The 15,505-nt window shown below is 40.2% G+C and overlaps 1 protein-coding gene across 1 annotated transcript in view; it reads left to right on the forward strand.

The window, feature by feature from the left end:
• Gucy2f (guanylate cyclase 2F, retinal) overlaps positions 1 to 15,269 on the forward strand; it is a 78,159-nt gene extending 62,890 nt beyond the window's left edge. The window contains exons 14-18 of the mRNA XM_048336230.1: positions 3,548 to 3,722; positions 5,444 to 5,542; positions 9,082 to 9,176; positions 15,003 to 15,091; positions 15,182 to 15,269. Coding sequence (XP_048192187.1) covers positions 3,548 to 3,722; positions 5,444 to 5,542; positions 9,082 to 9,176; positions 15,003 to 15,091; positions 15,182 to 15,269 — 546 coding nt within the window. The remainder of the gene's footprint in view (positions 1 to 3,547; positions 3,723 to 5,443; positions 5,543 to 9,081; positions 9,177 to 15,002; positions 15,092 to 15,181) is intronic.
• Positions 15,270 to 15,505: the final 236 nt, after the last annotated feature.

The following is a 15,505-nucleotide window of genomic DNA, read 5'->3' on the forward strand; positions in this document are numbered from 1 at the left end:
TACCTGTCTTACCTTCTTGAACTCAAGCAGCCTAGAGAGAAAAACAAATTGCTGAAAGCTAATTCAGTTGAAACTAAAACCAAAGATGACTGTGTCGTCAGTAACACAGCCACTGGTTTAATCAATCCAGCTGATTCTTTTCAGACAATTGTTGAAGGTCTTAGGGATGAGGCCATTAGCTATTGTAATACTTCATGACTGCAATAAGCTATTGTAATACTTCATAGTTGCAATAGTGGTCTGTTCCCAAGACAGAGTAGGGCTCTCCAACTGCAAAAATGGAATCTAATTTGCAGTCATGTTTATTATAAAAACAACAGAGTGCAAGGAAAATCAGAATTGAACTAGCAATGAATCACTGAACATGTTTGTATTTTCATTTTTCTTTACCTGTAAAATTGGAATCACCTCCCCTGGCACTTGATAATATGAAGTGCAAATGAGGAGAGTACTACAGAATTATAAAATTGGTGATTTGTCTTCACTTTCAGTTCTCCTGAAACTGCCCCATCTCAAGCAAATGCTTTTCTATACTTTCCCTTAGTATCCTTATGCTGGCTGAACCTACTCATCAATCCCCATAACAGTCTACACACAAAGTTCTAGCAGTGCCAGGCTCCTTGTTCTTCCAATGTAATCACTGATATGCTTGGGGGGGGGCTCCTGGGAGACTGATTTATCAAACCTGAAGTGTTAATCCTACCAGTTCAGCAGCTGAGTTTTTGCTTCCATGTTCCCATGTAGCATTCACTGAACAGAAGCAGGTTAAGGTGAAAAGACCTGTATTGGAAAAAGATCATTATTATTGGCAATGTAAAAAGTCTGTTTCTGCATACGAAACTTATTTCTTTGGAGCTGAATCATAGTCCCAATCCTGTTTGGTGATGGTGATGATGATGATGATGATGATGATGATGATGATGATGATGATGGCAGTGGTAGTGGTGGTGATAGCTTATACTGAATACATGTTATCATCCATCAACCAGGTTTCAAGTGCTTTGACATATATTGTCATTTAGCTCACAGAAAACCTCATAAGATAGGTGTTGTCATTATCCCTGTCTTTACAGAAGAGGATATTGAAGCACAGAGTAATTAAATGACTTGCTCCAGGTTTAGAAGCAGTGAATATGGGGTTTCTAACCAAGATAGTATGATTGGTTCTACAGTTCCGTACTGCTAAGGGATTTTGTGAGTATAGCTCCCAGGAAAACATAATTATTTTTTCTTTTGCCAGTCCTCAGGCTTGAACTCTAGGCCTGGGCACTGTCCTTGAGATGCTTTTGCTCAAGGCTAGCTAGCACTCTACCACTACTTCCGGCCTTTTCTGTGGTTTAATTGGACCTAAGAGTCTCACAGACTTTCCTGCACGAGCTGGTTTCAAACCGTAATTCTCAGATCTCAGCCTCCTGAGTAGCTAGGATGATAGGCATGAGCCACCATTATCTGGCTAACATGGAATTTTAATTGTATCCATACTTTTGAGTAGCTCAGCATAATTGCTACATTTTGTAGAAATCCTTTCAGCTTACTTATCTTTTGGATTTATCCCCAATGCTTCATTTTCCTGGTTATCTAAGAGTGCATACACTTGCGGGAAAGATTAGGAGCAGTAAGTTGCCTTTAGTTTCAAGTATTCTACTAAGCAGATTAGTTCAGTATGGCTGCCCCTCAGAGAAGCAGTAATAGGAGAGAGGGAGGTAGCTGTTGAGAAAACATCTAGTTCACATACTCATAGAAGTCCGCAAAACTAAGCCTATTTTATTAGCAAGTGAAATAGAGTGAATAGATACTTCCTTGGCCTTCCTATCCCATTTTCTAAACTAAGGATGTCCTATTTCATTTTATTTAAAATCCATGCTGGGGGAGCATCTTTTGTACTGTTCTTAGGGTGGTTCCCTAGGGACATTCTAGTGCTAGTCCTAGATATCTTTCTTTGCTCTTTTCACAGGAATTTCTTTTTTTTCTTTTTATTTTTGTAATTTATTTATTAATTAAAGAAAAGTTTTTTTGACAAGGTGTTGTGCAAAAAGGGTACAGTTACATAGTAGGGCAGTGTGTACATTACTTGTGATATCTTACATCCTGTTTTTCTTTCCCTTCCCTAGGTCGGTAGACATATATACAATATACAATGTACGAAGAACATGTACAATAGCCATGTGGCCTACGCCGAAGAAAATTCACCTAGGGCTTTAAATGTAATGTCGACAATAGACAATATGTCGACAATAGTCTTATATGAACGTACATACATAGCTTTTGAGCTATTGTGATCCACTGAGAGGTCAATTTTTGACCTTTATATGTTGAGTAGTTGTTTGGTTTTAGTTACATAGTGTAGGGTCGCTGACCCAAACCTGTGGGAAATACCATTTGACAAGAAGTTTTTGGTTTCACAGACCTGGTCTCTACTGTCTCCCCCTCCCCCCACCTTAACAGTCATACATCAGGGAGATCATGCCCCTTTGTTTTCTGTGTTCTAACCTGAGATACCACCTCACTCCAGTTAGAATGGCCTATACTCTGAACTCAGGTAACAACAAATGCTGGAGGGGGTGCGGGGAAAGAGGAACCATTCTTCATTGTTGGTGGGAGTGCAAATTAGTACAACTACTTTGGAGAACAGTATGGAGGTTTCTCAAAAAACTCAACATAGACCTACCCTATGACCCAGCCATACCACTCCTAGGCATCTATCCTGAACAACAGGTCCCAAGATATCAAAAAGACATCTGCACTTCCATGTTTATAGTGGCACAATTCACAATAGCCAAAATATGGAAACAACCCAGATGCCCCTCCACAGATGAATGGATCCAAAAAATATGGTACCTATACACAATGGAATACTACATAGCGATTAGAAATGGTGAAATATTGGCATTCGCAGGGAAATGGTGAGAATTTGAACAAATAATGTTGAGCGGGAATTTTTTTTTAATTTAATTGTTAAGGTGACATATTGAGGGGTTACAGTTACATTCATAAGGTAGAGAGTACATTTCTTGTCAAACTTGCTACCTCCTCTTGAAAACATATTTCTCTACATCACTCATGGTCCTGGGAAGCAGCTACACGAATTTCAGCATTTCTAAGTGTGGGACTTCAATATTAGTAATATTAATTTTTTTTGTAAAGCTTTTTAAGTGATTCTAATCTCTGTAGCCAGGACTGTGAACCAATGAGAGCCCCTTTATGCCTTCCTAGTTTTATCTTTTTTTTTTTTTTGCCAGTCTTGGGGCTTGGACTCAGGGCCTGAGCACTGTCCCTTGGCTTCTTTTTGCTCAAGGCTAGCACTCTGCCACTTGAGCCACAGTGCCACTTCTGGCCTTTTCTATATATGTGGTGCTGAAGAATTGAACCCAGGGCTTCATATATACGAGGCAAGCACTCTTGCCAGTAGGCCATATTCCCAGCCCGCCTTCCTAATTTTATAAAAAGACCGTTTGGTCTCCATCAGACCATCATATTCCCACAAATCTGTGGGAACAAAACTCCAAGAGGTTCCTTGCTTGCCGATTCTGTTTCACTCCATTCCCAGGTAGAGACCATTGGAGATGCGTACATGGTGGCCTCGGGCCTCCCAAAGAGGAATGGCAGTAGACATGCAGCTGAAATTGCAAATATGTCCCTGGATATCCTGAGCTCTGTGGGCACCTTCAAGATGCGGCACATGCCAGAGGTGCCAGTTCGAATTCGAATGGGCCTGCACTCAGGTAACAAAAACTACTTAAAGCAAGAGAAAACCTTCCTAAGTGCTTCAAGGAAGCTTGATAAAGAAGTGGGGTCCTTCCCTGATTGATAGGAGTAGAATTATCCAAGTGTCTAGGACTGCTTAATTCCATTATGCTTATCTAAGTTTATGTCTTCCAATGACTTGCACAAAAGCAGTGGCAGCATTTCTTGCTTTTTTATCATGCCCTTCTGAATCTTAATCATTATTTTCATGTTTGTGCTATAAAACCAGCAAATATTTGTTGTATGTAGGATAATTCATTTAATTAATTAAAATCTCAACTCTAAGTATTTTTCTCTCGTATTTATCTCCTGGTTGACTATCTTCAAGTTCTTCTCATTCACTATATCTTTCCTATCTAGTGTCACACATTCACAGGTCTCTTGACAAACATGTCACTTGATGTCACGGACACCTCACTATGATGACATGCTCCCTACTCAAAGTATTCCTTCTCTGCTTCATTTTTTTAGTTGTCTTAGCTCTTCCGGCTCTGTATCATTTTCTGCAGAACCTTCAGTGTGGTGATCTTACTTTCTCCATATCCTCACCTCTAATTTGTTTCTCAACCCACTCCAACCTGTCTTTGTTTTCTATTATAGATTGACCAGACCTTTTGTTTGTATCTGTCCTCTGTCTGTGTTTTCCACAGTTCTATCCTGATCTCTCTCTGTCTGTCTCTCTGTATCTCTGTCTCTGTGTCTCTGTCTCTGTCTGTCTCTCTCTCTCTCTCTCCTTATTCTCTTGGGTCATCTCATTCTCATCTGTGGCTTAACTAACATATGCTGATGGCTTTTAGCTCCACAAGTTTAGCCTTGTATATCAAACTTCCTGCTGACATTTCCGCCTGACTATACCCCATGGTCATCAGACTCCATATGTATTAAACAGAATTCTTTTATTCCCATAAAACTTCCTTCCAGTCCTGTATTACCATCATTAACCCAGTTCATATTTATTTTTATTCTCAAAAGAACTAATTTTCGAAGCAAAACAATTATTTTAACTCATGAAATGTCAATGACCAAAAACAAATGTTGAACATTTTAGGCATAGAAACAGCAAAGACCAGAAAAGATGAAGGCAGAGAGCTGACTTTTGGGTATGACTGTTGTCATTTGAAAATTATCCTGAACATCTAACACAGTCCTATTAAGAACAAATATCACTGCAGGAACAGACAGAAAATATTCTTGGATGATCTGGTTATACTGCTCTTCCATGCCCCTAACAGATAATTGAAAGTCATCTCTTATTTTCAGAGTTTTCTCTCTGCAATAATTCTATTGATAGGCACAGTGTGGGAGACAGATAGACCTATGAAATTCTTCCTTTTAACCTCAGGGTACAAGAGTTACATTTTTTCTCCCAAACAAACATGTTTGGATCCTGAATCTCTGCCCAGGTTTTTCTGGCTTGGTTTTGAGGCTTACTTGTCTTTGGTGACAGATATAAGCATGTTGGATATGATTGTTATTTGAAAGAGAAGTATAAATCAGAAAGATAGTCAGGTCTTCAATATTATAAACTTGCTTGGTCATAGACAAAATAGTCATTATTCAATTGTATGTATTTCTTCAGAGACATCATAAGGTTCCTAGAACTCTATGATCAAGCTACATTCCTTCCCCTTGTAGTGCTCCCCTATTAACATTGAGTACATTTTCTTGACTATAATCCCTATCTCCTGCCACTCTATAGGACCTGTCGTTGCTGGAGTGGTGGGGCTCACTATGCCTAGATACTGCTTGTTTGGAGACACGGTAAACACAGCTTCTCGAATGGAGTCAACAGGCTTACGTGAGTACCTTGAGGATGGATGGGATGGTATCGCCCTGCTAATAGGAAAGCGGTTCTTCTTCAACAGCGGGGAAAGAGACCAGGATACTTTGTGTTTTTAATGTTTTCCTGAAAAATAAAAGGTAATTTGAAAAGATTAAGATATATCATACATTTCCCTGATCTTTAATAGCAAACCAGTAGGGGGTGATGTTGGACTGAACATGTACGTATCTTCTTTCAGAAATAAAGCTGTAGCCAAATGACACTGAAACAGTCAGTCAATTTGATCAAAACAACTTTGAAAAAGTCTTTTGGGTAAAAGAAAAAAAGTGGTCAGCCTGGTGGGTGTGGGAGAGTCATAGGGAGAACAGAACTAGGTAAGAGACTGATATTTTCAGTTTTTCAACCAGTTTGTGAAGACACACATGAGCCAGCCTCCTCCCAGCTGGCTGATGTTTGCTGCTCTCGTCCTCTTTTTGAACTAGTTAGGACCCCAGGAGTTCTGGCTTCATCAAATAGCCCAGAATTTAGCAAGCAGTAATCCCTCAATCTAAGGAGCTTGGAATTCTAAAATAATTAATTCCACCTTGCTTGCATGTAAAACTCTTAGCTTCTATCAAAACAAGCCTAGTATTAAGATCCCACTTCTTCTCTTCGTAGAGAATAAAACTGAACATTATGCAATTTGTCTGCTGCTGGCAAGAAGCTTGATCAACCTTTCCTGGTTATTTAATGCCAGTACTGAAATACTGTCACAATCACAATGTGCTTTTTACTTACGTCAGGATTGAGGAAAGGTATTTTCCATGCTATGATTGGAAGACAACACACACACACACACACACACACACACACACACACACACACACACGAGTTTTCATGGACTTTAAGCAGAAAGAGAAGAGAGACAGAGACAGACAGAAATAGAGACAGAGAAGAAAGAAAGAAGGAAAGAAGGAAGAAGGGAGGGAGGGAGGAAGGAGGCAAGGAAGCAAGGATGCAAGGAAGGAAGCCATTAAGCCATTTGTCCTGTTTGCCCTGGCTTGGCAGCTACTAGGTAACACAAACTCTTCCCTAACTTCAGCAATATAGTCAAACTAGTCCCTGATGATGTGGTGGCCTATATCACAGTGGGTGGTGCCCTGTCTGACCCCACTCCTCATCATTCAGGTGAAGAAACAGTCTTACACAATGGGTCCAGTCTTAGTCAATCTTGCCTGTGCAGTCATGATTAAGTAGGCAGCACAGAACTTACAAGCTGTTGTCGGAATAAATTTTCTGACATCTGGGAAAGTCTTTAAACTCCACAGATATGGCAGAAGCCATGGAGGTCATCATCCAGGAATTACTCTGTGACTATGATTTTGCATATGATGTTACTATTGAAGTACAACCCAAGATGAAGAGAGATTGATCATGGAACCACAATGCAGTTTTAACACAGTGATCAGGACTGCTGTGAGCTTGTAGAAGGATGAAGCCCTATTCTGGGCTGCACTGGGAAATCCTCCACATACATTTCCCTTAGGAAATACAAAGTTGAAAGTAGAAATTGACTGTTGTGGTTTAGGCAGCATCTTGTCTAGTGATCAGATACAAAGAAGAAAATGCACATGATCTCTGTATTCCAGGGGCTACTTAGGCTGTTTTCCCAAAAGTGAATGACAGTAAATCAGATATTGCACTGAGGGCTATAGCAGACTGAAGATCTTGTAAGACGGGTTTTTCCCACACCTTGTGTTGTATATATGAAATCAGGACATGTAACAAGTCTATTAACAGAAAATCAATTTCATCAATGTCTCTTTTGTTTACAGATGAATCTTTTGAGATTCTGTGATCTACTCCTCGAGCTATCTTACTACAGATCTGGGTGGTGGTTAGACTTAGTTGTCTTTTGTGTTTCTCATAACCAGATCACCCTACTAAAAGGCTCCCTGAACACCAGATGCTAATGGGCTGACAAACATTGGACTGGCAATAAGTATTATGGCTAGAATTGTGTCTATTATGAATAGGACAGAGGCTTTGGGAGATCCTGAGTGAGTGAGAAGGGCACAAAACATGAGTACTGAGTTATTAAGAAAAGGAAACTATGCTGGGTGCTGAGGGTGTATGCCTATAGTCCTAGCTTCAGGAAGCTGAGGTCTGAGGATTGCAGTTTGAAGCCAGCCAGAGCAGGAAAGTTCATGAGAAAATTATTTCAAATTAACTAGCAAAAAGGGCAGAAGTGGAGCTGTGGCTCAAGTGGTAGAGCACTAGCCACAAGCACAAAAAGCCCAGGGATAGAACCCAGGCCCCGGGTTCAAGCTCCAGGTTCAGCATGGGGAAATAAAGAAAAAGAACTCCACTATGCCTTCCAACTCATATTGCAATCAGCTTTTGAAAGAATGACTTTCTCAAGTGTGAGAGCAAATCTTGAACTTTCATTTTAGGTCTAATCTCAACAAGGTATAACTTCATAGTGACTATTGTCAGGAAAGTAGAATTTAACAAGGGGTTGCTCTTTATTAAAGGAGTACACTAAAAGCTAAGTGCTGATGGGTCACACCCTGTAATCCTAGCTACTCAGGAGGCTGAGGTCTGAGAATCAGAGTTTGAAGCTCTGGCAGGAAAATCTATGAGACTCTTATCTCCAATTAACCTGCACACAACCAGAAGGAGAAGTGTGCTTCAAGTAATAGAGCATCAGCCTTGGGCCAAAAAGCGAAGAGACAACACCCAGACCCTGCACATACACACACACACACACACACAGACACACACACACACACACACACACACACACACACGACAGACATAGAGACATAGAGAGACACAGAGAGACACAGAGAGACAGAGAGAGATAGAGAGACAGAGACACACACAATGAGATAGAGAGAGGGGGAGGGAAGGAGGGAGAGAGAAAGCGCACTTAGGTTCTAAATAATTTTTAAATAAGTAGGGTTTCTTTGTAGGGCCTCTTATCTCAGATTGGGATTATTGATTGGAAAACAGTACATTGATTGTTGATTGGAAAACAGTATGTACACAGCTAAAAGCACCCACTCAAAGGACAGACAGCTTGAATGTCAGTTGTTGACAGTGGTCATAGACTGTTTCTCATTGATGTTTGTAAGCTGTAAGGATTTATCTGGAATATGAATCATATGGCTTTTGTCTCTTAAGTAGGTTTTATAAAACTTTTTAGCCTTAGCAGCAGCCTGTGAGGGAAGCTGCTGGTGCTAAATTTCCCTCAGAGGAGGTCATGTTTCAGCTGAGAACACAGTAGTGGTTGCTGGTTTCTCCTTCTCAACCTTCAAGTTAAATTAACACCTTTCTATTGCCCAGTCTTTCATCTAAGCCACCATCTAGGAAGCTGATAGGTGCTGTAGCCAACACCTTATCTGGGCCTGGTGAAAAGGCCATCACTCCCCCCTCTTCCAGTGAACCCTGAACTAAAGCTCTCACCCAGGACTTTGCTTAAGGTTTAGCACATTTTAAAGTGGGGCCATTTATTGCATTGACAGTTTATTAATGAGCAAAGAGCTAAACTCATGGCTCTCCTTTCTTTACAGCTTACCGAATTCATGTCAGTCTCAGTACCGTGACAATTCTTCAGACTTTGAGTGAGGGCTATGAAGTAGAGCTTCGAGGAAGAACAGAGCTCAAGGTATAAAGTACTTTTCTTTTGGAAACAAACCATTTGGATACACCTACTCCTCAAGAGGTCATGGTCTGCTGGAAGAACTTACCTGGAAGCTTGAGACTTAGAGCTATAATTTAGGCAGAATCTGTAGCTCCATTTGAGGTTCCCAAAAGGTATTTTTCTTCTGCTGTCAGTTTCTTCTCTCTGAAATATGGCTTAAGTAGGTAGAATTATTGAGACTCCTTTCTGCTTTTCTTTCAGACTATCAATTGTATTTTTGTTTCCTAAAAGACAGCTCAGTTATTTGGTTTTCTAATGAGCTATCTTTATTTCCATTTCCTAACTCCCATTTTATTTTCTCTTTGGAAGTTCTAAACTTTGTCCAATAAGCTACAGTACTGAGGAGTTTGGGTTTCCTATTTCCTGATCAATGGGCCCCCCACTTGCTCACTTTTCATCCACACCATTGGCTCACCATGTTACAAGGAAGAAGTCAGAGTCTATAAAAGAGAAACAGTTTGTAGCTATCTTTTCTCTCTCTTTTTTAATCAGAGTATTTTTATTGTTGTTTTAGAGGTGATATACAGCATAATTAACTTTACATGTATCAGGTGATATGTATATTTCTTTCCTTTTGCTTAGTATCACCTGTTCCCTCCTTCCCTCTCATTCCCTCCTCTTTTCCCTCACTTGGAACTATCATTTGACCTAGATTCAAGATGGGGATGGATGGTTTTCCTTCCTACCATTTCCACTGGAATCCTTTCCCTTCTTTTTGCATGATCTAGGACCATTGACTAAGAATAGTTGTTAGACATCCCAGACATCTGATCATTTAAATTACTCATTTTTAGATGAAGAATCAAGGCCCACATAGGTGAAGCAAGTTGAGTGGAGTCATCTAATCATCTGAGAGCAGAATCAGGCTAAACTCAGGAAGTCTGACTTGCTTCCATGCTACCATGCAGCATGAAGACAGTTCTTTTAGTGATTACCATTGGGTAAAGCAAAAGCAGGGCACTGGCTGATGTATGGTTTGTTTCTGTCACGGACCTATCTTCTTCTGGTGGAGGTAAATGTACATGTAACTAGATTTCAGAAGGTATAGTTCCAGTAGATCACTTCTTCTTTTGGCTTGTGTTCATCTCTTCCAATAGATGCTGAATATCTTCCTGTGGGTGGGCTGAGTCACTCACAAGGGGACAGAGGCTCTTTTCTACCTCTGCAGAGAACTCCCACAGTGAGACAATGGGGGCAGGGATCTTACTTGGGCAGTAAATCAAATTGCCCAAGGCTTTTGTGATCCCTCTGTACATTCTGTCATTTCTCAGCAGAGCACAAAGGCAGCTTGGTTCCCTGAAGCACTTTCCTCTGTATTGTTGGGCACAGAAATTTCATTTAAAAGCTGAAGATCTAAAAAGGTACAATTTTATGAAACTGAAAAAAAGAAAAACTGTGCACCCACCCCACACTGGTTTTTATTGCCCCACAAATTCTAGACAGAGCACTTACATCTTTGGGATTTCAAGTATAAGTCTTCAAATGGGCCCTTTGCAGCTTCATGGTTTCCTCTACCCCAGGAAATTTAGGAGCATGCTGCAGCATGTTGGAGGAAGAACTTTTTCTTTCCTTTTCATTTTTCTATTCCATTTATTGGCAATACTTGGGGTTTATATTTAAGCTATGCTCCTAGCCCTTTTGTTTTAATTATTTTTATAGTATCTCACACGTTTGTCTGGGAAGGTTTAAATTGCAATCTTCATACCTCTACCTTCCAAGTAGGTGTGTTACAGGCACGTGCCACCTCACCTGGTTTAGTTTTTGATATACGATCTCACTAATTTTGCTGAGCTAGTCTTGAATCTCTGCCTCTTGAGTAGCTAGGATAACAGGCATGTGCCCCCATACCCAGCCCAGAAAGAGCTTTGATATTGGAATGACAAAAGCCCTAAGATGGAAAGAGATTAAGAGGAAGATATTGAGGGAGAAGTGGAGAAGGAGACACTATAGGAAAGGACAAGCCATAAGAAGAAGGATACAAGGAAATATCTAAAGAAAAGAAGGGCGAAGCTATGCATTGCTGGCTTACTCCTGTAGACATACCTACTCAGGAAGGATGAGATCTGAGCACCGTGGTTTGATGCCAACCCAGACAGACAAAACTGAGACCCTCTTATTTTCAATTAACTAGCAAAATGCCAGAGATAGACCTGTGGATCAAGTTGTAGAGTGCCAGCCATGAGTTAAAAAACCAAGTGAGAGTGTGAGGACAAGTTCAAGCCTTAGTATTGGCACATGAGCATGCACGTGTGTGCGCACGCGCACGCATGCACACACACACACACACACACACACACACACAAAGACACACAGACACACAGAAAGAAGAGAAGAAATCCTTTCTGTTTCTATACTCTTCACCTCCCCAATCAGAGCAGGGATATAGTGTATTTTGTAGCTGGGGGATAATCTGGGGTGGGGAGCATCCAACATAAGCTTGAATAGACCACATCACCAGTACCCTTTAGAAAGTCTTTTTCAACATTTCTGGGCTTCATCTACTCTGTGTTGCTGGAAGGAAGACGTGCCCAGTACATGGGGCAGAAAAAGTACTTTTGATGGTCAGCTAGATGTGATTTCAAAGTCGATGGCTACAAACATCTTTTCTTTTCAGTTGGCTAATGCTTGGAATTCTTCCAGTAAAGCCTTTTTTCTTGGGTTCAACCTCCTACCTCATTTCCTTCACTATTTCCCTTAGTGTAACACAAGTTGTGAATTAGAGTAGCTGAGAGAAAAGAGCGTAATTATAACATAAATTACTTATAGTAATTGAGTAGGTTAAAACTATAAAGCAAGGGACCAAAATGAGAGTGCTAAAGTAGCCTGAGTTAGGAACTAGTTAAAGAAGAGAAGCTTGGTATAGCTGAAGAGCTGTCTCATTATCTACTTCTACAACTTCTCTATTATATTGGCAACAAATTAGCAGTCTAAAGTTATAGTTTGTTTTTTTTAGTATTTCTGTCCTGATGGGCTAGTGATCAGTTATTTTATTGCACTTATTCTTACACAAGTCCTGTTTTAGTCATGATCTTCCTGCCAAATTTGGTACTTCTTCCTGAGATTGTGTATACGTCTAAGCTCATCATATACATACGTATATATGTACATATCATATACAAACATATATATGTATATATATGGAAACATATAATTTGTAGTTACATTTATGTAATTAAAATTTTGTAATTTAAAAAATATAAGGTACATTCTGGAAAGACTTTCCCACACAATTATTATCAGCCAGTTTATGTTGTTGCTTTTGGTGCATAGGTTCTCACTTTCTCTCTGGATTATCAACTTTAATAGTTTTTAGCTCTTAGATCCCTAAGCATTAGTAGTGTTTTGTAATTTTTTTCTTGCACTCCTCTAAACTCCTGTGCATGCTCATGCACACATGCACGTGTGCACATGTGCACACATATACTGTATACATTAAGAACTGAGCTGAGATATAAATTATATTGATGAGACCCATGAAGGCCACAAGGTCTGATCTCTGTTTAGTGTATGACATTGGGCAATCCCAGTCCTTTCTATGTTCTTGTTTGCCTACACAGAGGACTCTTTAGACCTGCAATTATCAGGGAAGCTTATTAATTTCACATTTAAAATTCCCAAGAGTTTTTGTTTGGCCCCGAGACCTGGCCCAGTATATTGAAGAAGCTATACACAGTGGAGAGAAGAGCATTTCAAACTTGATTCAAGTCTCAACTTTGCTTGCTATTGATAAGTCAGGTTATCTCAGTGTCACTATTTGCAGATTAATTACGATTACAAGATTAATAGTGGAACTGCCTTCCAGGATTGCTTGAGGATTAATTAAAACAAGAGATGCCAAGGTATCTTCAAAGTGTAATGTTATAGCAAAGTGCTATTATTTGGGGGGATTTCTTGGACTGCCCTTAGATAGACACTGGGTCAAAACGTTTGCATGAAGCTTTTAGGGGTTGCTATACTTGTTTCCTCCTGTCCATGTCTTCAGCAGAATTGTGGAAGTGGGGTAGGTAAACATAGAGCGAGGATTCTAAGAATTCTCCTGGATGAGCTCCAAAACCTCAGAGAGCCCCTGGAGCTCCCCTTCATATTCTTTGACTTGGAATCTTGCCTGAGCCTGTAACACTCCCATCCTCTTTTGTAACCATTAATTTTGGCACCCCAGTGTGTCCCAGGACCTGCTCCTATCTCTGGACAATCCTGATCTCTACAAAGCTCCCTTGGAAATTGGCATGCTGTCCTACTGGCCTCTAGATGACAAGACAAATATGGCTGGGGGATGGAGTCAAGTTTGAGTTTTAACAGTATGTCTTACCAAAGTGAGCTTCAAGGAGCCTTAAGAATTCCAAGTGCTCAATGGTGGAACAGTCTGTGTGTAGAAGACATTTCACTGTGTGCTGTGAAAAGAAGAGAGCTCTGGAGGCAGAGGAACTGTGCTTAATGTGGTTTTTTTTTTTTTGCTCTATATGGTAAACTGCTCAGGGGACAGAGCCAGATCTATATTCTTGGCCCTGTTATAGAAAGAGTGAAATAAATGAAGGAGTGATGATGGACTGTATCCTCAAGTTATTATTGTTGTTTGTGTGAAAACAGAGTGGCTCCAAATAGTTCCATTGTTTGAACTCTAAAATGGATGCTGGTTAACAGAATTTGAACTACAGGCATATACTTTTCCTACTTGTCTTATGGGGGGCATGTGCAGAGCCTCGAACAAATATTTGCAAAATGCTTTGAGATTCTCCATTAACCAATTATTATCATAGTTATTGTCATTACTATTAAGGGATGGATATATGTGATTTGATATTTAAGACTTTGATATTTAAAGGGAATGAATCAAATGGGCATTTCTAAGTTAAACAATTTAGAACTGTTCCAAATGAGAGCTACTTACAATGAGACAGTATTTCAGATTAATGAATTGGAAATACTTCCTATTACTTTTCTTGGTTTTAGTAAAGCTTGCTTTTTGTGGATTAGAGGAAGTGAGAGAATAATCATAAAAGAACTGAAAGGAGAGAGAAATACATCAAAAGGAAAGTTTGTTAGGAAGAGGGGAGGGTATAAGAGAAGCCGATAAGTTGGCTCCTTTTTAGACATCAGAGTGATGGCCCTAGGGTGACTAGCTTGGGCTTTCATTCCCTGACTCTTCCCAGACCAATGATTCTTGAGTGAAGATAGAGGCTTCCTTGGCATCTTGCCCTACCAATAAGAATCAATTGGCAGGAGAAAGGATTACTGCAGAAATGTAGACCTCTCAAAGCAACAAGGATGCTCCAGGCTTCAAAATAAGTTGTAGAGCCTGTTTTCCACTTCTATTCCATTTTGGGATGTTTTGTTTAGAGTTATTGAATGGCAGACTATATATGGGGAAGTGGACTTTGAACGTATATACTTTGGATAAGACAGACAATGATTTGCTTAATGCCAATGATCAGGGCAAAAATAACAAACATCATCTTAAATTGAGCATCTGGATATTTGGTGGCTACGATGACAAATATCCACACATTTCCAAAGATAGAGTTGTGTGGTGGTGGGTAGAGAAAACATCTGGGTGACAGCTTGATATGATGTTCTCTTTTCAATTGGCTGCTCTGGCAGTCTATGGAGCTTGTCTGACTTGCAGGTATATATGGTAAGGAAATGTTACATAAAGGAAAACTCCAGAGAATGGTGACAAAGGGGAAAGCAGAGGTAGATTGTGAGCTTGAATGCTTGTACCCTACCAATGAGAAGAACTTCTTTAGAAGAACTGCTTATATTGTGGTGAATATTTTTCATGTTTTCTATAAGGGCAAAGGCACAGAGGAGACCTTCTGGCTAGTTGGAAAAAAAGGCTTCACAAAGCCACTTCCTGTACCACCACCAGTGGGCAAAGATGGGTAAGTAGAGCTCATATTTATGTGAATCTTCATGTGCCCTGCTCTGCTACACTCTGTTCACTACCTATTTTGGTGTTTCCTGTTCTGCAGGCAAGTGGGCCATGGCCTGCAACCAATGGAGATTGCAGCTTTCCAAAGAAGAAAAGCAGAAAGGCAGCTGGTGAAAAATAAGCCATAAGGTAATGGCCAGCAGGAAAACAGAGCACAAGAGCTTGCCAGATTTTTAAAGCCGGGGCTCCCTTTGGCATGTGAACCAGTCATGGCCTTCACTCTTTTGGCAGAGTGTGATAGAGCTGGTGAACTTCCAAACTCCACTGAGTTGGGCAAAACCTTTGTAGTGGGAAGGCTGTTGTAGACTGAGCTACACTTGAGTGAAGTTGGCTACCCTGGCCTGAGAGAGAGAAACCCTTCACT

Source organism: Perognathus longimembris, chromosome 28, assembly GCF_023159225.1.
Source record: "Perognathus longimembris pacificus isolate PPM17 chromosome 28, ASM2315922v1, whole genome shotgun sequence".
NCBI classification, from domain to species: domain Eukaryota; kingdom Metazoa; phylum Chordata; class Mammalia; order Rodentia; family Heteromyidae; genus Perognathus; species Perognathus longimembris.